This window comes from Tripterygium wilfordii, chromosome 2, assembly GCF_013401445.1.
Source record: "Tripterygium wilfordii isolate XIE 37 chromosome 2, ASM1340144v1, whole genome shotgun sequence".
Taxonomy (NCBI): Eukaryota; Viridiplantae; Streptophyta; class Magnoliopsida; order Celastrales; family Celastraceae; genus Tripterygium; species Tripterygium wilfordii.
In genome coordinates, this window is record NC_052233.1 from 9,155,469 (window position 1) to 9,177,252 (window position 21,784).

The window sequence follows — 21,784 nt, forward strand, 5'->3', positions numbered from 1 at the left end:
TATGTGTGCATGTATATCATGTGTTTTGGATTGTTTTGTGTGAATGCCGTAATAAAAACAGAAGGAATTCTGTTCTGCAGGTGTGATGGTACTAATATATTGCCTCACAAGGAGACAAATGGACTGTCATGGACAGCAGCATCATTTGACTATGAGGGATTAATTATTTGTCTTGTTTTCACTTAATTCATGACCAGAGAAGCAGGTTTTGTATGTAATACGTAGTTATCAAATCACTTTAATTTTCTGGCTCTTTTAATCGCTTGACTTGACTTATTGCGCTCATTTGCCCAGGTTGGTGGAAATTTATTGTTTAAAAAGCAATATTTGGTTGATTTTAGATGCTCCAGGTCGAAATCATATTTGAGAGTGTATGCAGAACCCAATGGTTACGGCATTTCTTGCCTTTCTGACAGTCAGATGATGATAATGCTTTGACAATTTCTATAAAATAGAATAATCAGAACATGAAAGGCAATTTGACATTTTGACAACAAACATTATATATATATTTTATTATGTTACCAAAATTTTAAAAATAACCTCACTAAAAATGTTTGGCTGAAGAAAAGGCTTAGAAGCTTGCACGTTTGTATGGTTGGTTCACCCATTTGATATGTTTGGATTTTTTTTAAAAAAAATTGAAAAATTGGATTTTAGACGATGATAAATTACCACGTATATGTATAATTATGTCCTTTTTTTTTTTTTCCTTTCCCTCAAAGTTATAATTATGGTATATACGGGTATGTCCATATATTATGAATATTAAACATATTGTTGATGCGTAAAATTACAAGTAGTTCAGATGAATTGTATCTTATGAAAGTCTCGATTTTGAAACCCTTCATCTTTTTGTGTATTTTAACAAAAAGTACTGTCGTTGACACGGTGCTTAATTAACTCGGCAAACTCAGTGGACGGACTCGTCAAAGATACTGCTATCAGATTGCAACGTGTCGGTCCCGCAAAGAACAAACAACCGAGCTTCGGCTTTTCTCAAGTCATCTCTGTAGCAGTTCCCTGTAAACCGTCACTCATTGGCATCGTCATTCAATCTTCCCAAACAGTGACATACAACGAACGCTTTGTTCGGTTTGCGAATCTAGGTTTTTTTGTAATTTATTACTGGAGCTCGATCTAGCCGAAGTTGGTTACTCCGTTTGTGTTTCCCTGTGCATGTTGGTTACGCCGTTTCATTGTGCTCTGTTCAATCACCAGGGTACCATGAAGGCCGGGCTTGGGCCTAAATAAGCGTGCTTAGGATATTTGACAATTTAATGGGCTAGAGGCAGTCCAGGCCTGGGCTTTTCAACTAAACTCAGCCCAGCCTAAAATTCAATTTGAGCTATGCTATTTGTCAAGCCCGGCCCATTGGCTTAGGATATACAACAAAAGTCATTTTTAACAGGCTAAGCAGTCAGGGCTTGGGCTTTTCAACTGAGTTCTTAGCCCAAATCAAAGTTCAAATTGAGCCTAAATTATTGTCCAAGTCGACCCATGGGCTTAGGATTTATGACCTATATACGTGCCAAGCAGTCCAGGCTTCGCCTTTTCAACTAAATTCCGAGCCCAACCCAACATGCAATATCCTATGACCTTTTCACGTAGTCTGGGCCTGAGCTTGGGCTTTTAATCCAAAATTCAATTTGGAAAAACTTTAATCCCACTCCACAATTTTCCAAAGACACCCTAACTTATCTTCACTTCGCGTTGCCCTTTGATATTTTGAGTTGGAGGCTTAAAACACCCCCACTTCCTTTGAAGCTTTATAAGGTCTGAACAGGGGAGCGTCTCTACCGATTTTTCACGCAAATGGATGGAGCTACCCTTGGGGAATGGCCGCCGTCGACGGCGTCAATATCTGCCTCCGTAAATTCGATGATTCCACTATCTACCGCGAGATCAAGAGACATGGTGTCACTCACGTGTGGAGCGCCGTGGTGCTCAACATGCTAGCAAGTTCTTCGGACACCGAACCCCTCAAGAACCAGATCCAAATCCTTACTACCGGAGCTCCGCCATCGGCTTCCGTTCTATTCAGGACCGAGTCGTTGGGTTTCACAGTGAGTCATGGTTACGGATTGACCAAAACAGCCGGACTTGTTGTTTCGTGAGCTTGGAAACCTAAGTGGAATCTATTACCGGGACGGAGAAGCGAGGCTCAAAGCAAGGCAAGGAGTGAGAAGCGAGACGGATCAACACTCGGTGAAGTTGTTTTACAAGGTAGAATGGTTTCCTTCCTTTTTACAAATCTGATCGGTTTTTGTTTGTTAAAAGTCCTCAATGAAGGATGTTGCAAACCGTCTTGTTGTTTCATGCTAATTGATGTTGCAAACTGTCATGCGATTGTAAGCCCAGGACTCACCTAACTGTTCTATGGTTTTAAGCAAGGGTGACTGCTCTGACTTGTCAATGGCTTATGGGCACTTGTACAGCGAATGATGTTGAACTTCCAGATGGAACAACATATAAGAGTGGGGTAAGAGCAACTCCCGTGGTAAAAACTATATCAAGCACTTCAAAATCATTCTCTCTCTTTTACTCTCTCCTACGTGACATAACTTAATTGGGTGAGTGGATCCCACAATATACACTATTCATCAACACTTCATACTTTTCAACACTTCATATTCATCTTCTTTATTTTCTCTCTCTTACTTTTTATCATCTCTCTCTTCCTTTTCATCACCTCTCTCTTCCTTTTTATCATCTCTTTCTTCCTTTTCATCATCTCTCTTCACTATTCATCAACTATATACATACTTCATATTTCAAGTGTCATTTTTAACGACAACCTATATTTCAAGTGTCATTATCAAGAAAGTGTATTTTCAAGTGTTCATTTTCTTCCATTGTAGAACTCTAGCACTCTAAATTTTCCATAAAGTTCACTTTTCAACACTTGAAAATGTGTTATCAAATGTCCATTGAACATGCTCTAATTATCTGAGATTCACAAGCTTTTGGGCTTGTAGACTTTCTTCAAGGATTACATGGGGGTTCCCTTGCTTATGGAGCCAAATTTTAATGATTATAGCGGTCAGGTAATTAACATTTGTTGAGGTCATTGATTGACTGATCAAATGTGGCTTTGTCTATTGTAAATGTGGTTGATCATGTTCTGTTTTTTTTTTTGTCTTCAAATGTGGCTCTGTTTTGATCCATATTGTTCTGAGAATCATGTAACTAGTTGTATTAGGTGCCCTTTTTTTTGTTCAATTTTGCTAAGCATGCACTAACTAATGAATTGCATACTCTGTTTTTGAATAGTAATGCAACTAATCCCCTGTTTTGATCATTGTTATGGGCATGGAGTAAAATTTTCTAATTTTTTCTGTACTTTGGGTCCTATTAGGAAAGTTCTAAAAAAATTGGATTGCTGATAAACTGGGGTGTTTTTAGAAAAAACCGAGGTGTGACTAAAACTATCCTTCAATTTGAGCCAACATCATCGTCCAAGTTCTACCCAAGTTCCCAGAACAATATTATTACCAATGCTAAAGCAGTGACCAAACAAGAGACCAGGCCTAGACAGGAACACGAACCGAGATTAAATAACTTTCAACGGGACTTCCAAGGCCAAAACACTCGAGATCCAACAGATCTATATTAAAGCCAACAAAACAAGCACCAAACTCTGGGTGCACAGTCCATAAGTTTCCACTACAATCCCATTATAACCTGTTTCTACTAGCATGTCATCCAAGAGCCATAGGCTCTACAACAAAAATCTCCATCATCAGAACAAAGAAACTGCCAAGATTAACATGAACCGTAAGAAGTTGCATTCTTATTGATTCTCTCCAAGAAAAGGAATACAAATGATCCTGACCTTCTAACTTGGGGTGAGATGTTCCAATGTAAGGCAAAGGCAAACCCTCAGATTTCTACGCGCACATTTAATTATTATTGCAGATCTGAAAAGAAAGTTTTGAGAATAAGTCCAACAGCAAGTTGAGTTAAGACTGCCTCTCACATTTGTTTTGCCACCACTCGACGAACTTAGTCTGTGCAGCAGAGGTGTTTAACCTGTAAAGTTGCATAGCGTGGTTTGAAACTTCCTGTCCAAAGGTCCAACCAAAAACACTTCCAGCTAGAAAGGACAGCCCAGCACCTGTCAGACAGAATAAGGAAAGCAAAATAATCACGTTACTTCTTCCCATCCATAAACTACAGTTTCCCCTTCCAGTAACGTTTCTTCTAAGTCTAATTTCATGATCTTGTCATGTTTATATTGAAACATAGAAGGAAATAATCTCAGAGATTATACACGAGTCTGCATCATAAAATAAAAGTAATCTGCAATTGCAGTAAGTGTTGTTCACAGGTCGAAAATGTAAATCCAACAACAACAAAGACACATGATAGCAAAATGTCAACGTTGTTACATCCAGAGTGCAGATCCAAAAGGATTGACCAATAATGCCCTTAAAACAACTAAACATGTGCATCTCATATGCTAAAAAATGCAAGCACATGAACATACACAAATGTGATTTCAAAAACAACAAAAAAGCATGTCACCAAAAACCAACAGTGATTTTTTTTATATTAAAATACCATTAATCAAATAGGTGCCTACATACCTGGGGTTCTCAATATATATATATATATATATATATATATATTTTCCACCTATGTTACATCATTTTCGATTAGTAGGGAGCTCACGCACCCAAGTGGGTCAAACTCAACCCCATCCTTTAGAGGGAGAGGAGATGCCATTAGACTACAAGGCTATAGACTACTGGAATGACATTATCATATTTTATTGGCAAAGCAAATAGCACCCAGAACATCCAATTTCCAGGATGTGAACTTATCCTAAAAAATTACAAAAGGACTCGCTAAAACTAAAAATAACAATGAAGCTTCAAAGTAAACAGAATCAGAGAACACGAAATTCTAATAAGTGCAAACTGCAAAGGCTTGAAGTGCACACAAGATGACAAGAAGAAAGGTCAGCGTTGTTGAGAAGTTTTTACTTTGTATTCACTTTTATCATGAATAACCAAGAACATTCTCTAGCACTAGTGCCTCTACCATAAAAATAGGGCTGTGAAGCAACCAAAAAGTGGAGACAGTAAAGTACCATGCAGACTCCTTGAGTATTTCCAAGCAATACCAGCAGTTGAAACAGCTCCGATAATGCTTCCTGTAATGCCAAACTTTGTTGCTTCCTTGGCAGTTTTCAGCTGGAAAGAGGAGCAGGGAGGACCGTAAATTCAACCATCAGCAACGAGGAAAAATACATCTTGGAGAAAATGTGAAATTCAATTGGACGATCAATGACATTAAGGGACAATTAAGTTCATTGGTAGTTCAATATGATGCACAGTAGCTTAGCAACTGAAGCTAGATATATACATTAGTAATAGCAAAGAAAAATGTTTCTAAAAGATTTCTCAACAAAAGTCTAATTCCCGCTTAGAAATCCGAGGTCATGTGGTTTTACAAATGCCACGAGATACTTTCATCAACAGCACAGAAATCATTCTGGGCCCATGACAATTAACTTAATCATATGAATCCCATATGACATTCCACCAAGATGGTTCTGGTAAAACTAAATAAGTAAAAGTGAACATACATCCATCTTTTGCAGTAAAAGGAAAAATAAAGTCTGCCACAACAGCAAAGAACAAATCCAATTACCTTCTATATAAATAAAATAAAACTGGCTCAGATATCAATATCATATACTTAACCCCCCCCCCCCCCTCCCCTCCTCAACAAACCCAACTCCTCTCAAAAAAGAAGCATACACACATAAACATAACTTGGAAGCACTAAATACTGTCCTTATTGAATCCACTGTAACCAAAGAGACACCCATGTTCTGTAAAGCTATTTTCCATGGCAGTATAAACTGCCTTTTGGCAAAGAAAAATGTCTATATACCTAGACTCCCTCTTTCTTCTAAAATATTTTAATGTGATGATCCTTTTCAACATCACTTTCTAAGGAAAGAATGGGACCTTGATCGCCAAACATACTCCCATATCACCTTCAACAGGAAATTGAGCGACCAGAATTTGACCACACTCTTCAAAAGCCTCCACTTGATATGGTCCTCCACACAGTTTCTTGACCACATCTAGCTACTAACCTCAATTAACATCGTGAATAACCAACTTCCCAACAACAATGCTTCTTCCAGTGAAAATGATGATCCAACTGACCCCATCAAATTCTCATCCGCATAGGCATGTAATCACTTGATAGGGTAAATAAAATAGAGAACTGAATTTTAAAGGGCTGGGAAGGTCATTCCAAAATGTAACCAATTTACAAAATTTCCAGGCTCCAGCACAAAAGAACAGTTTGTTTCAACCTGATTCCACACATCCACACCACAACAGTTTCTTGTCACCTATGAAATGCAAAAATTTTGTTCAACACTGTAGCTAGACACACTAAACCTTAAGTTTCGAGAAATTATCATAAACCTTCCTACCTTACCTAGGGGCCTTGCTCATTCAGAGGTCAACATTTTAATTCTTCATGATATGCTTCTGCTCTGTGTCAGGTGGAGAAGGGTATTCCTGATTCGGATATGAGAGAGAGGCTGAAGCACAGTAGTACTGAGAGACAGAAATTGGGGTAGCCAATCTGGAAAAAGGAACAGACTCAATGCGCTGAATCGCTGATACCAGGTAAAACCTAGAAAGTAGCTCCCCATATCATTCTCCTTCAAATGTAAACTTAAACAAAACAGAAAGGAATGAATCTTCTACCCACTTTCCACTTCTCATGTCCTACAAGTGTACTAACAAGTATACCTTATTAAGCTTAGAACTGAGATCAGTGAGAAGGACTCAACTTAATTAGACACCAAATCACATATAAATAATTCCACTTCTTTAGATCAGACACGACACAAGTAACAAGTTCAAAAAGTTGGAGAACAGAGGTTATTTATGTCTTGGGGATATTAGGATGTCACTGATGTCAGCAAAAATCACTGACGCTGAGACTAATATAATGGCCCCATATAATAACCAACTTAGAGAGGAGTTGAAGTTGATATCAAGACACAGGTTCCATCCAATCTCAAGTTACATCAATAACCTGTATATCTACAGACATAACTGTGAACATATAAAAAACATGTTAACGACACAATTGAAAGCCATCCCCAATATGAGACGGTACTTTAAGTTGGTTAAGAAGAACTTAAATTTGAAGAACTCGGCATCAAACACAACTAATCAACGAAGACGACGAAGCTTGAAAAATATAAATCCAGAAGAAAAGCACAACATATATTGTAAATCCAGATTGATATCCTCCAATAAAAATTAAAACGACCTAAAGAACAATCATACGATGCTTCGCGATGCATACAGTAACTAGCAGGAAAGCATAAGGACAGTCACATCGCTAAACGAACGACTTCATTAACGGCATGGCTCAACATAATACATGACCAAAAAAAAACACTGAGAAAAACAGCAGCAACAAAGAGAGAAGCAGAACTGATTCAGAAATTTCAACACGAAACAAATCAACGAACACATAAGCATCTATGCAAACAACGAATAAGCTAAGAGAGAAGAGAAGAATATAATTACGACGGGGCCATGAACTGGATCGAAGGCGATGAACTCGTCCACATCGGAGGACGACCAGCGAGGCAGGGGCTGATCTATGAACCGTGTATAGTTTTCAAGGAACGAAAACGTCTCCCTCAAGAAGGATTTGGTCTCTTTTGCGGAATCTCCCATTCTTAAATCTACACTTTCTGCCTCTCCGATTCCCAGTCCGATTCGCACCACTGTGTTCAAGAATGAAGAGCCTACAAAAAGCTAAGACCCGCTCCCCCAATCGAAATCACGAAATCGCCTGTCAATTATTATTAGTTTACAATTTGACGATGCTTTACAGCTGCGTCTTATTATCCCGTTCGCGGTGCAGTAACCACAAAAGCCCAGCAGAGCCTGACCCTTAAGCCCAAGAATATTCAAACACCCCTTTTGGGCCCGAGAAAGATATGCCCGAGCCCGGCCCCTTTTTTTGCTCTGTATCCCCATGGTTCAAACTTCAAAGTTCAAACACCAAAAATTGTATGATTTAGATTTCAGACATTTCGGCCCAATTCAAAAACAAATCGGATTTTACACATTTCTAAGGAAAATGAGATACATACATAATATTTGGTGTACATAATATCCATAATCTATGTGGCATGCCAACTAAGCATGCCACATAGACTAAGTCCCACAAAACCCTAAATGTCAAGATTGTTTTCCCACTTCTCTCACCTGATTCCCGCTTCTCTCTCTGATGTTGCACTGTACCTGATTTTACTGTTTTTCTTCTCTCTCCACATAATCAAAGTTCTGATGTTGCCCTGTACTTTATTTTACTGTTTTTCTTCTCTCTCCACATAATCAAAGTTATGGGTCATACCTGGTTTTACTGTGTTTCTTCTCTCTCCACAGAATCAAAGCTACAGGTTCGTGCGATCACTTGTTGCTTGTTAATAGTCCGACTTTGTTCCGCCCATCCGACTTTTTCTTCGTAGATCTTGTGATTCGATTATCGTTGGTGGTTGGCCTCTCTGTTTTAAACCATCGTTTGACAAACTTTGTAGAGAGAGAATTGAAAGATCTAGAGAGAGTGTGTGTGCATGTTAGTTATGAGTTTAGTATGACAGTGCATAAATACACTACATATCAGCATAGTGTAATTAATTAATTACACTACCAAAATAAAATGTATTTATATAACTGACAATCTGTACTTGGAGAATGAAAGTGGGTTCCTATCTTTATCAAAAATATTTTTGGTGTAAATTTTAGTTGGTATGTCTTTCGTTGTGAGACTTTATCAATGGATATACCCATTTGTTGTCAAGTATGATTGTTATCATGGCAATGAATTAATACATTATGCTTTTGACAGTGTATTTGTTTCCCAGATGTTAATGTATTACGAAATATCAGTGTATTTAGTCATTTTTAGTGTATTTAGTCAAATAGGCAGCGTATTTATACCCCAAACACAATGATAGTGTAATAAACCATTTTTAGTTCCCTACACACTGAAACCAAGCAAACATACCCATTCAACATCTCAAATTGGCAGCGTATTTAGATACCCACACACAATAGTAGTGTAATAAACCATTTTTAGTTCCCTACACACTGAAACCGAGCAAACATACCCATTCAACATCTCAAATTGGCAGCGTATTTAGATACCCACACACAATAGTAGTGTAATAAACTCAAATGCATCACACCCGAACAAACAAATTATAACAACCTAACCCCACACTATTATAACCAACCAAAATGGTAGTGTAATCAATGATTTATTCTGCCCACAAAATGATTTTGTGGTTATTTTTCCCAAACAAAATGGTAGTGTAATCAAAGATTTGCTCTTCATACAAAATGTATCCCATAAAAAACCAAACTAAACCATTCAATAATGGGCAGTGTAGGTTCAAACCGAAAACAACAAAAAAATGGCAAATACATTGTTTAGAAACAAATGGAACTCTCAAAGTTCATACCTTTACCCTTGTATGTGTATTGCTGGTCGATATTAAGCCAACACAAGCAAGATCAACCCAGAATTTTGTCCTTCTTATACGCGAACTCGAAAATACTGTCTAGTCGATCATCGCCGGAGTCAAAAAATGGTCATCGGAGATGTTAACACAGTCGGAGTGGTTGAGAGCAAATTGGGAGGATAATGGAAGCTTTTCGCATACGGTTTCACAGAGCTTTGATTGCTTCCATCTTGGAAATCGGAAAATAATATACAAATGTTATTTTACTTTTTTGTATTTTGAATTTCAAACTTGCCCAGTCAACCTCCTAGTCAGCATGCCATGTCATTATGTATCCCAATGTATGTTAACTCTATGTATGTTTATCACTGCCGCATTTCTAATGGACAGATCTGATTGAACTGTTGGATGAATGGTGAACCCTTTTAATCGGTAATTCATACCATTTTTGTTCATATGTGGGTGCATAGTGCGACGAAATTTAATTTTATAGGTTTGAAATGTAGCTCATAACATATCCAGCATCGCCTCCTCATGCATGATGCCACCATTTTTCAGTACTTCCACCGACACCGTAGGGCACCAGATGGCTTGCACAGGCTTAAGCCATGAAGATTACCACCACCCTGGATGAGTCAAGTCTCAGAGAGGCAAAATGAGCTTCATCAGAAGAAAATGAAAAAAATTGATAATTTTCAGTCTATGATCATGTCAGAAACCGCCTCCCTGCCACAACGTGCTAGGCGTTTTAATCAAACATGAGGGAAACTCTCCTCTATTAAGCTCAAAAAGTAACCAAAGCAAAATTTACATGCAAGGAAATGTGCCTCGAGCTAGTTTTGATGCCACATTATCCTACCACCCTCACCAGCCCTGAACAGAAAATGGGTAATAATGCGCAGGCAAACCTTTTAGCACGAGCATAAACAAAATTCAAAGCTATATACGTATCTCCCCATTACTCTTCGGCTCTTCCACTTCATCTCTTTCGTTTGGCTCCAGCACCTGAACTCTGCCCACCTTTCTTTTCTGATGATTCAGATCCTCCTTTTCCTCTACCTGATGGTGTCTTTTGTGAAGAGCCAGCCCCGCCTTTACCTCTGCCTGCTGATCTCTTTTTGGGCTTTGAATCAGCGCCCTTCAATTCCACTTGTACTTGAATTCCTGTATAACATATAAGCACAAATTAATGAATTATAGTTCATCAACCCACCTTTCTTGACTTGATGGATTGCATTCAAATACTAAGTACTCAAGTGGGAAAATGAATAGCGAACCCATATTCTACATATAAATTCAAATGAGTTGAGGAAATATCACAAACCTTTTGAACTTAAACTTTGAAATTCCGACTGCAGCTTTTCTCCATTGGCAGTGTCTGCAGATAAGAGAAAATATGGATAATGAACAATAATATCCGAATGTATTCAAACCCACGTATCAGGAACCCAGAGCAATCCTATCTATGTAGTTCTTCCTTCAAAGAGAGAGAAGAAGAAGAAGATAGTTTTAAGTGTTTTATAAGACTAAATTTTTATAACAATCAATTTTGTAGAAAAAAATGTCTTTTTTCCAATGAAAAATGAAATTCTATTAAAGGCACTGAGAAGTTCCAACTTACCAAAAAAAAGCATTTAGAAGTTCCAGCATTGCATAAATGAACTATGTGACTAGAAATAAGAGCAGATCCTGACCCATTTAATTACAGAATTAAGATAACCATTTAGTCATCAGTCTCATCAGAGCACTAAAAAATGCTCAGTTGATGTCCCTTTTGGGTACGGAAGATTTGGTTGTATAAGGTATCTCGTCCATGCAGGCATGCTTGCATAAGAGCAAAGTTGACCAAGCCAAAAATTTGAGCAAGGCAAACACAAGGATCACCACTTAGGATGATCCACTTCTATGTTAGGTGCATGTATCATTATATATGCATAACCCTACAGTTCAGGAGGGAGGGAACAGAGTGCCGTATAGAATTCCCAATTTGCCATAAGCGTCTATCAAGGTAAACTGTTCTACAAAGCTTAGCTTAATGCAATAATTGGATGCAGAAGAACGGTCAACTTGTAATCCAGAAAAGTTTCACCTGAGTCCTCTGTGTCTGAGGAACTTTCTTCTTCACTTTCACCCAATGTTTCAACCTTCTCCTGTCCTAATTCATCAACAGATGGTTCTACGATCGCTGCAATCCGCTTCTTAGGGGCCTTTCTCATTCCAGGAAGTGCGACTAAATCTGCAGCTTTTACCAACCTGGATCTGCTTCCCTCATTATATGCTCTTGTCAGAGCTGATTTGACTGCTGGTGGTATTCCATCCAGTGGATTTGTATGTCCCTGATGCATAAGGCAATCATACCAAAAAGATCTCAAATTTGACAAAGGCAAATGTGTGAATGTTGTGTCCAAGGTAGGAAGGCATACATGAAATTTTGATAGCTCAACAATAGCATCGAAGTCCTCCTGACTTATCGAGTATTCATTCATTAACTCAAGAACTTCCTTAACAGCTTTGTCCTGGTCATCATTTCATTCACATTACAAATATGAAAACCCAAAATAAAGTTAATTTAAAAAAAAAATATTAGTTCCGCTCCAAATGGACAATAAGTAGATCCAGAGATAGTACTTGCTGTTTTTCAGTAGAGCACAAAGCAGTATTAACCTTGGGATATGCTAACCTATCCACATTTTTCTCACAAAAAAAACGAAAAAAAACTAAAAATTGAAATCAGATAGTATAAACCTTAGACAGCGCCCGAAGAGGATCAGTCATTCGTTTAAGAAGAAGAGTAAGATATTCAAGACGAAGAGTCACCCTATCAATTCATTAAAAATAAAATAGTTAATCAGCTTTTAGGGGCAACAAAATGGAGATAAAATAACACCATCATATACTTAAAAAATACAACAGGTCTAGAATTGAAATACAGGAAATAAATGTCATACAGTGTTGAAGAAACCAGTTCAGATGCAAAAGACATAATTACCTTTCCACATTAGACTCACGGGAAGAGAGAAAATGAACATGAAAATCCTCCAAAAGCCTTAAATTTTTGCCCGTTGTCGAGTTTTTGCCCAACCAACCACCAAATCTATTGAAATTACGTTCTCCCTGCACATATGAGGCCAAACTTTAAGTGCAAATCTCATTATATAGCAAACAACTCCACCCAAAACTGAGAAGTAAAAAAACCACATATTCACCAGTTCCAAACATCAGAATAATAAGTAATACAACTAAGAAGAAGGGAAACCGATTGGTAATACAATTGATAACACATAACGTAAACATCTAAGTCTATCACAGAACCAGATAGTTCACAGTTAAAAAAGAGAACAGAGACAAAATAAAAACACTAAAATGATAAATTTTAAGTAAACAAATTCTCCTAGGCCAAGAAGACAAATGCCTTATAGTGAAGATAAATCCATGACAGACATCCATTACCTGTTCAAGTGTCTCCCTTTGTCCATGCAGTAATGCCGCACTGATTCAGAAAAAAACAGCACAAACAAGAGAATATTAATTAATACACAATAAATAAATAAATAAAGAAAACAGCACCTTCCGTTTTCAAAGCCATATTTCATATTTCAATAAGTACTCATATACATACGGAAAGATACAAGAAGCCAAGGATCCAGTTTGAGAGAGCTGCCACTGTCTATATCTTCGAATTTGCACATTCACTATATCACCATCAGCAATAGACTCAGCAGCACGGGCAATCAAGTTCATACGTTTCACCCCATTGTCATCTTTACCAACCGAACTTGGCCGATAATTGATATAATTTTCCTGCAATACAATTGCAATAAAGCATGTAAAGATGTGAGTGCAAACAAATAATAATTCCAAAACATTACCTTACATTAGAAAATGTATGTCGAAAAAAATAGAAAATAAAAACATTGCCTTTTTTTGTGTAAGAGTTAAGATACAATGGCAAACATTAGTCTAAGTGACGAAATCTTGCACAACTAAAAGAATATACAATGGAAAATGACACCTTTCCTTTTAGATTTCGTCCATAAACAGCGACTTAAGAAATTCAACAGCATCTCGCATCTAGATTAGTGAGTTTCCACACTCAGGTAGGAGTTTCTCATTCAATTTTGAAATGTAAGTCAAGGAAATTGGGGGCACCAGCATTCAGTATTCAAATTGATGAATTTAGCCAATCCATTGTTATCCATTGTTATCTATACTATACATGCTGACCTTTAGACAGAACTGTATCTTATGGGAAAAAAAATGTTTCATATATTACCAAAATCAAATTATAACATAGGAAGTGTGTTAATCTCAGATCAAAATGAAAACTAAAAGCAAACAAAGTTCTGATTTTTAAGCTGAAGGCTCCATGTTTCATTCTTCAGGGAACCAGTAACTATCAAGTGCCAAGAACAAAACCTGTATTAGAAGAGGAACAAGATCAGGATCACTCATGCTAAGGTCAATCCGCTCATCCATCTTAAGCTTCCCCCCATTAAAGCCAAGCAGCCTGTAGCCAGTTGAGTTTGCATGGTTATACTTGAATATTATAATATTTTCATTACGAAATGATTTAACTCTTGGAAATACAGTGTGCTACTAAGAATAAATCTCACAAGACAAAACATATATAGATCATAGATGCTACACCTTAATGTTCACAAGAACTGAGAAAGTAAAAAAATAATTGTAAAAGATCAAGAACAGGATGGCCAACTTTCTTAATAAAAAAAGAGAGAGTTTTGAGACCCTAAACTAAATTAATACCACTAAATCAATACATTATGGCTATAGGCCTCCTAATACCACTAAATTTGACCTTACTCAATTAATCTCTTTTGTCTGCCCCTGTACATAATAAGATAATCAAACTACGTTATGCTTCGGCACCAGACAAAACATATCAGACTCCATTTTACATGAGCAACCACATTAAGTAGAGAAACAAGGAGCCAAGGATCTTTGATTTTGGTTTATATTTTTAACATTTTATAACATCATAGAACCGAGGAAGAAGAAAGTAAGAAACTACACCATGCAGATTGGTATAGCAGCAGCACCATCATTATGACATACAAATATACATGATAAGCAGAAACAGTGAAATGCTATCAAAAAAGAATTGCCAAAAAAGAAAATCATTAAAGTTGATTATCCAAAGCCACAAACAATGAAATGATATCAATATCTTACGTACTTATCAACAGCCGCGAATGGTGAGATATCCTCATCCTTCCTACTGCTTAGTAGTCGCTGTCTAATGTCATCATACTTAATAACCGACATAGAGAGGCTCATGTATTGCAACTGGTTTAGTGCCATGCGCATATCTCCATTCACTCTCTCTGCAAGTTCCTCAAGAGCAATCTGGAAAAAATGATAAACAAGAGGAGTAAGAAGAACAAGAAGAAGAAGATTTCTCAAGCTATTAATTATCTGCAATAGTTCCAAGGTATAATCCTAAGCTACATGACTGACAAACCTATGGAGGAAAAATATCATTTTACAGAGACATTACGTTACTAGAGGCATTTAATGTATTACGAAGAAGCCATTAAATTCAAATATGCTCCTGGAAGAGGAAACATAGATATTAGTGACATGCACAGCTCGACAAAATAAAAATGACATGGAGTCATCCTCAAATCCTCATTCATTACCACGTTCACTAAATCCAAAAAAAGATCTAAACAAAACATTTAGCAATCAAAACTGATCAGGTAGTTTTGAAATTATAGAGAAGATATTGTGGTCTCAATCACATAAATCTTACTGACCACCTTAACTAAAGATGATGTTTGATAATCTTCCTGATCATCTTAAGTAAAGATGATGTTTCATAACCAATACTGAAGACTTTGACATTTATTCACTTCAATAAAAATAATAATTGGAACAAAGGTTCACAGATTAAATTTTCAAATCATTGCCTTAAAATAGTATATTATGTTTTGCATACTTCACTGACAGTGGTTTGAACTAACATGAAATTTTATTAAAAAAAGGGTAAACAACTTATGTGGAGAGGCTGCTTCCACATAACATGAGATAAACATTCTTTAATTCTTTATTTATTCGTTTCTTGTTGAATGCAAATACAAGATAACCATTCTTTCTAATGCATGGGTTGAAACCTGTAAACGCATGCAAAGGATATGCTGTGAACGCATTACCATGATGTAGACATAGGATTACATGCCTAACATCCAAATTACTAAATCAAGTAAACTCTTAATACAAAGATGTACCTCATTAATTTGAAGACCTTCTCCTTTTGCAACTTGCATTAATCTTTTTGCCATCTACCATACACAAACTTCAGTGTTAGTAACCCAAAATGTGCACCGATAGTTTTTGGAGGAAAAAAAACAACAACTTAAGTAATCCACGCTACACTTAAACGAACACCCACTTTGACTACTCAGGTACGAAACACTAGCTTTAGCACTTGCAAAATGCACATTTCTTCGTTAGGATATAGCGTTCGCTAAAATAAAATTAAGATATTAAACAAAAGTTCCAATCAAAAAGATGTCCCCGCATTTGCATTGCACACTGGGAGAATAGAAAGACCGTGAAAGAATTGCTTTATCACTTTCCCAAAACCATGCGAAGCGAGAGGTTTGATGGGGCAGTGGATGCATAAAATTCCCATCAAGTTTGATTGTTAACCCAAAACTATTTCTGAAACCACTTTTTTTTCAATGCATTTACTTGTCAGCGACAAGGGGGATTCAAACCTACAACTTGCACATCAAGGTAACCACTTTTACCACTAGACCAATGTGAAGGTGGTTATTTCCGAAATCACCTAATCAGAGCAACATCTATGTGTTTATAATAGACAATCAATGACACACGATTATTGAAAGGTGATGAGAAGCTACTCCTGAGTTATTCTCATTGTAAGCCCAGTTCCAACTAGGAACAATATGTGACATAATGCTGAAGGTTTTTTGTTAAAATTGGAAAGTAAGCATTTCAATGGTCTTAAGAAGCCATGGACAATTGAAAATGTGTTTGGGGATCTGCAATAGTTTAGTTTAAAGATTTGTTTACATCCATAACTAGATAAAGTTTGTATATCATAGAGGAAGAAGTTTAGGCCTAGGATGATTAGATCAAAACGATCAGCAAGAGGAACAATTCCCCCATAAAATAATTGTACAGAGAGAATATTTTTCTGTTTGAGACCAGAAAGAAATTTTAATGGGAAATCTAATAAATAAGCATTATTTGTCAATCAAAAAGTAATGAATTCATAAGAAAGGCAATCTAATGCAACAACTGCATTGTTGGGAGGCTGTTCGTCAGTTGAACATGTAATGCGAAGTTGCAATGGAGCAACATTATACTGGCCGATACTCCAGTGCTTGCACACATAGTGTACAAAAGTATGTCCACCGTGCATGCCCGTTTAAGTAAAAGTAGAAGCATGGAACTTCTAGCAAACTGCAGAACACCCACCACAACGAGATTGCTGGTGAATTTAATAAAATTGATTGATTGCTATTTATCTCATTTAGACTTCCTCCGAAGTTGCGGTGTAAACTACGACCATTTATCCATCATCTATGCCTGAAATACAACATTAAAATTCAAATGAAAAAACAATAATGAAAAAAACCTGTTGTTTCGTCGGTTTCCGGAAGTTGAGAGCCAAGCAGTAATTAACAAGACTTTTCAGTTTCTGACTGTAGCGGTCATTACAGATGCAGATAATAGGAATTTTGGATATCTTTATGCTTGCAATAAGATCAGCAACTCCACCTCTATCTCCAGCAGACATTCCATCTACCTCGTCCATGATGAGTACTGTTTTTTGATGCTTTGACATGCTGTTCAATCGGTCATTAGCTTAACAATAAAATGTGTCTAATTTTTCCTCATGTACAAAAAATAACAAGATTGAAACCAACCTATCCATATTGGAAGTCAGGGCTTCATTGCTTACGAGCTCCTTAATAGAATTTGCATTGCTTCCACCAATTCCTTTAGAGATCTTAGCGTCAGCCTTCCCACGGCTGTCACTAGCATTTACCTGAAGAACATACGAGAATGGTCAAGGGGAACCATCACCAAGACGATAAATATAAAATTGTATTTGGACATCGAACTGCTACTCCAAGTTCAATAACTTCTAGCAAAAGATATGCTACCTCGATAGCCTGGAAACTGAGCATCTGACTAACCAACCTTGCTGATGTGGTTTTCCCTATACCAGGTGTTCCACTTAACAGAACCGCCTTTTTGGAACCAGAGTCATTCTGCTTTTTTCCCTTTCCTTTATTTCCAGTATTCAGAAATTGCTCATTCCAATGTGCCAACCAATTATGAAGTTGGGTAACCTGCACAAAACCACATTGAGATACTTTGCTTCCAATGCTCCTGCACGGCTGCATGCTCAAATAGGAAAATAAACTTTGAACAATTAATAGAGGAAATATGATGCATACACACATACCACAGATTGATTCCCAATCATCTCATTTGGAACCTTTGGCCTGTACTTTTCTGTCCAAGGCAAGGAAGAACATTGTGTCTTCACTTCTTTCTGCTTTGCAAGGGAGGTATCTGAGCTTAAACCTTTTTGGACCACATTTGTTGCCAATGAGTTGCCTGTGCAGCGAACAATTTACTAACTTTTGTGGAGGATTCATACAAAAACTTAGGGGGAAAATACTACAACAAAAAACAGGAGCTAGAACAAGCTGAAGTACTTAAGGTCGCAATAAAAACATGTGAACACAAAACAACAGACAACAATAAAAAGGAACTGGTTATGGCCACTATATACACTATCCACAATGCAACAACACGAAATATCAAAAGTTAAAGTTTCGCTTGTATGGTAGGTGAAAGAATAAGGGGCAAGAAATTCCAACAGGAAAGAACTCCCAGCCAAATAATCAACTAACAAAAGCTGATTAAAAACCTATTCATGCAGAGTAAGAAGCACGTCATATTAACCTCTCTATTTCTACAAAACAAATTTACTGTATTTGTAAAGGACTTGTCAGAAGAATAGAGATATTAGGAGCATACTTTTAATTTCCGCCTTTTTAGGGCTCTTCTTTGGCAAAGATGCAACTGATTTCTCAGCAGATTTCTTTGACTCTTCTAGTGCAGTCGTTGACTTTTCACTTTTCGATGCACGTATCATATCAAACAATCCATCCTCTGTGAGAAAGGCAGTACTACACCAGAAAATAGATTAAGATGCAAATAGAAGCAAACAAGGAGCAAGGAACATTAACGGAAACACCTCCAGGTGCTATGATTTCGGATAGCATACCCAAGTTCTTTGGCTTTTTCAGACTTTCTTCCTCCGATATCTTCATCACATAGAAGATAATTCTGCAAACAGACAGTGTTAATCACCATGCCAAAACTAATGCGCGAATCCTAGCCAAAAAGAAGTGAGAAGTATCCAATGACCGTTTTCTTGCTGACAGATCCAGTCACGCGACCCCCATGCCGTTTAATCAAATCTTCAGCTTCCTCTCTTTCCAAACTGTTAAGAGATGCAGTGTAGTAGATTCTCAATGCTAAAAACACCACTAATGGGCATACAACGGCTAAGCCATCATTGCAATTACACTCAATAATCCCAATGTACTATGAAAGATACACCAAGAGATTATATATAAAGTAACTAAAGTTACAGGTAAACTATGAATGCATCTAAGAAACCAATATAAAAAACGTTTCCTACATAGTAATGAATATAATAGAAAGGGAAACAAAAATGGAATACAAAGAAAAATACCTGTCAAGAGTTCCACTGATCACAAAAGTTAAGCCAGCTAGACAATCAGAAGCACCTTCAGGAACTTCCTGAGACATCAAAATGGTCGGATTTACAACTATGAACTATACAATATTGTACTTAGTTAGATCAACACATTCCCAGAATTCCTTTACCTTTTCTCCTTTGTGAGGAGGATCTTTCCTATCTCCAAAATTCATAAAGCCACCTCGCCCACCACCTCGCCCTCTCCCACCAGCTGGTGTCCCTGTTGCACCCCTACCACCACGCCCCCTTCCACCAGTTTTAAGAGGAGATTCACGATCCTTAACATTATCTTCATCACTTCCATCATTATCTACAAGTTTCGGTGTGATTCCCCTACCTGAACCACTCTTCAATTTCTTACTAGGAGTAACATTAATGGAAATTTTCTTAGTGTCAGGCACAAAGTCATCATCGTCATCCTCAACTTTATGCAGCTTTTTTGAGGGAGGGGGTTTTGGGGATTCACCACTGTCCTTCTTTATTTTCCTCTTAACTGAGGGTTCCTCTATTTCTATTTTGTCTTCGGTCTTTGTTTTGTCTGCCGCAAAATACTTGCTGGTTTTCCTTCTGCCTGAACTTACTTGGCCTCCATTCACCTAAAGTTAGTGCAAATAATAGCAAAATCAAGAAGCATCGTTCTTTAGAACTGACGTCAAAGATATGAAGGAAAAAAAAGTACTATAAGTTCTGTTTTAAAATGCAAAGAAAGCTAAATGTTGTCAAGCATGTTTTCTTAATAGTCATTTATGTGCCTGACCACAAGATGTTTGGAAATAAGGCTCTGATGATGATAAATATAATGAATAGAATGGCCAATTTAATCTAAAATGTTCTCAAAACCGCACGCTATATTTTAAAAGTCACAGTCACAATCACATAGTAATTTTCAAAATTTACAAATTCCACTCTCATTGGAATTTGCGGAGCTCCCCCTATCCTCATTAGAAGGGGACAGAGTGTACCATCACCACTAGGCCAGTGTTTTAGTAATTTGACAACGGTTGCTATTTCTTCCCGAACTTTCTTAACCACCAGCCAGCTAAAGGTTTTATTTATAATACAATAACCAAAAAAACCACACCAAAGAATATAAATCTCTGACATCCATTTCGGGGTTTATTTGACCTTCAGATTATAAAATCCTAATTGAAAATGCTAAAGTTTCCAAATGCAGTCAAAAAAATAAACAAATAAACCACAAAGTCCGCATAAATGTGTGCATGGTTAGATAAATTACTCACCGGCTCAGACAGTGACTCAGCTGGAGGAGGATTCTTCAAATCGCTCTGCGCAGGCTGCACAGGCTTCGGTGCATTTCCATTGCCTTTGTCATGAGATTTCATAAACCACTTTCTAATATCACCCTGCTGTCAGCCACAAAGAATCCCCACATATTCAAACAAAAAGCTTCGGCAACATTAATCCTTTCTAACATTAACCCATTGTAATTAATTCTCTTTAAATATTGAAGAAAATGTCTCAGTCTCCTACTCTATTACTTATTCTTTACCATCCCTTCCAAGTACCAAATAGAAAAATCATCGAGTATTGCACATATGAATAACTCTAAGCTAATACTATGCTTTTCCAGTTTTCTTCTCTTGCTTTCCTGTGAGAAAAAAAAAAAAAAGAAAGCGTGAATAAAATTAAAGAAAAACACAAAACCCAACTCACCATATTTGAATTCTACAAAACTAGAAGTAACCCAAGCCCCTATTGCTCAAAAACTTCGACTTCTGAACACGATCTGCATAAGAAATCAGCAACGGGTAAGTGGTTGATTGCGATTACGACGCAATGTATGATCAATATGCCGACTGTAACTTACTCGATTAATTCAATTACAATGGCAACCCCACATATAAAAGAAACAACGAGCGAAAAAACCCTAAAGAAAAATTAAGCAAGAGAAGACCCTGAGAAGACGTAACCGGCAACGCTGAACGTCTGCGACTGTGAGTGCAAGCAGGAGAGAGCTCGGACCCGAACTAAACACGATAAACTGATGAGGGTTTGCCTCGAAACGGCGCGCTCCGACTCTTTTATTTTTGGGTGCGACAATACAAACCATAAAAAGCGGTCCACGTCAATATTCGATATTTCGTTTTTATTTTTCAATGGATTAAAATTTATTTTGTTCATTATTAGCTAATTGAAATTAATTCAAACTTAAATTAATTTAACAAAATTTACTCAACAAATCAATTGGAAATCAGGAATGAATTCGTCATTTCATTGCACTTCCTATAAACTAATAAAAGGCGTTTATGATGGAGTGTATTACCTTGATAATCAGGATTCGAATTCACTTTTCATGTTTTAAAAAAATAAAATAAATAAAAGGCGTGTCTGTAATTCCTGCATACAAAAACAAACATCACTAGATCATCAAATTTTTTTCTCCAAACTTCTATTTTTAATGGGTTTTTTTTTTTTAAAAAAAGGTCCTATAGAAATTGTAATCA

General features: G+C 37.0%; 2 protein-coding genes across 8 annotated transcripts; both read right to left on the reverse strand.

Annotated features, from left to right (window-relative positions):
• Window positions 1-3,591: 3,591 nt before the first annotated feature.
• Window positions 3,592-7,859, reverse strand: LOC120007881 (succinate dehydrogenase subunit 6, mitochondrial). Its single transcript, XM_038858358.1, has 3 exons — window positions 7,578-7,859; window positions 5,096-5,198; window positions 3,592-4,117 (listed from the first exon to the last, which is right to left on the reverse strand). The coding sequence occupies exons 1-3, from the start codon at window positions 7,728-7,730 to the stop codon at window positions 3,963-3,965; spliced, it is 411 nt and encodes a 136-aa protein (XP_038714286.1). The 5' UTR covers window positions 7,731-7,859; the 3' UTR covers window positions 3,592-3,962.
• A 2,305-nt stretch (window positions 7,860-10,164) lies between these two features.
• Window positions 10,165-21,372, reverse strand: LOC120007840 (replication factor C subunit 1-like). 7 transcript variants are annotated; one of them, XR_005470258.1, is made up of 24 exons: window positions 21,148-21,328; window positions 20,994-21,066; window positions 20,561-20,686; window positions 19,448-19,915; window positions 19,293-19,360; window positions 18,962-19,037; window positions 18,819-18,880; window positions 18,569-18,720; window positions 17,988-18,142; window positions 17,683-17,871; window positions 17,443-17,564; window positions 17,151-17,361; window positions 15,772-15,825; window positions 14,721-14,890; window positions 13,943-14,033; window positions 13,146-13,327; window positions 12,977-13,016; window positions 12,516-12,640; window positions 12,272-12,344; window positions 11,950-12,042; window positions 11,616-11,862; window positions 10,851-10,904; window positions 10,389-10,690; window positions 10,165-10,352 (listed from the first exon to the last, which is right to left on the reverse strand). XR_005470258.1 is itself a non-coding variant. In XM_038858347.1 (23 exons), the coding sequence occupies exons 2-23, from the start codon at window positions 20,994-20,996 to the stop codon at window positions 10,506-10,508; spliced, it is 2,943 nt and encodes a 980-aa protein (XP_038714275.1). In that variant the 5' UTR covers window positions 20,997-21,066; window positions 21,235-21,372; the 3' UTR covers window positions 10,165-10,505. The 7 variants fall into 7 exon arrangements, 6 of the variants coding, with proteins under 6 accessions (XP_038714275.1, XP_038714248.1, XP_038714267.1 ...); XM_038858347.1 differs by having other exon boundaries at window positions 10,165-10,690; window positions 20,561-20,683; window positions 21,235-21,372; XM_038858320.1 differs by having other exon boundaries at window positions 10,165-10,690; window positions 21,235-21,372.
• Between the last annotated feature and the right edge of the window lie 412 nt (window positions 21,373-21,784).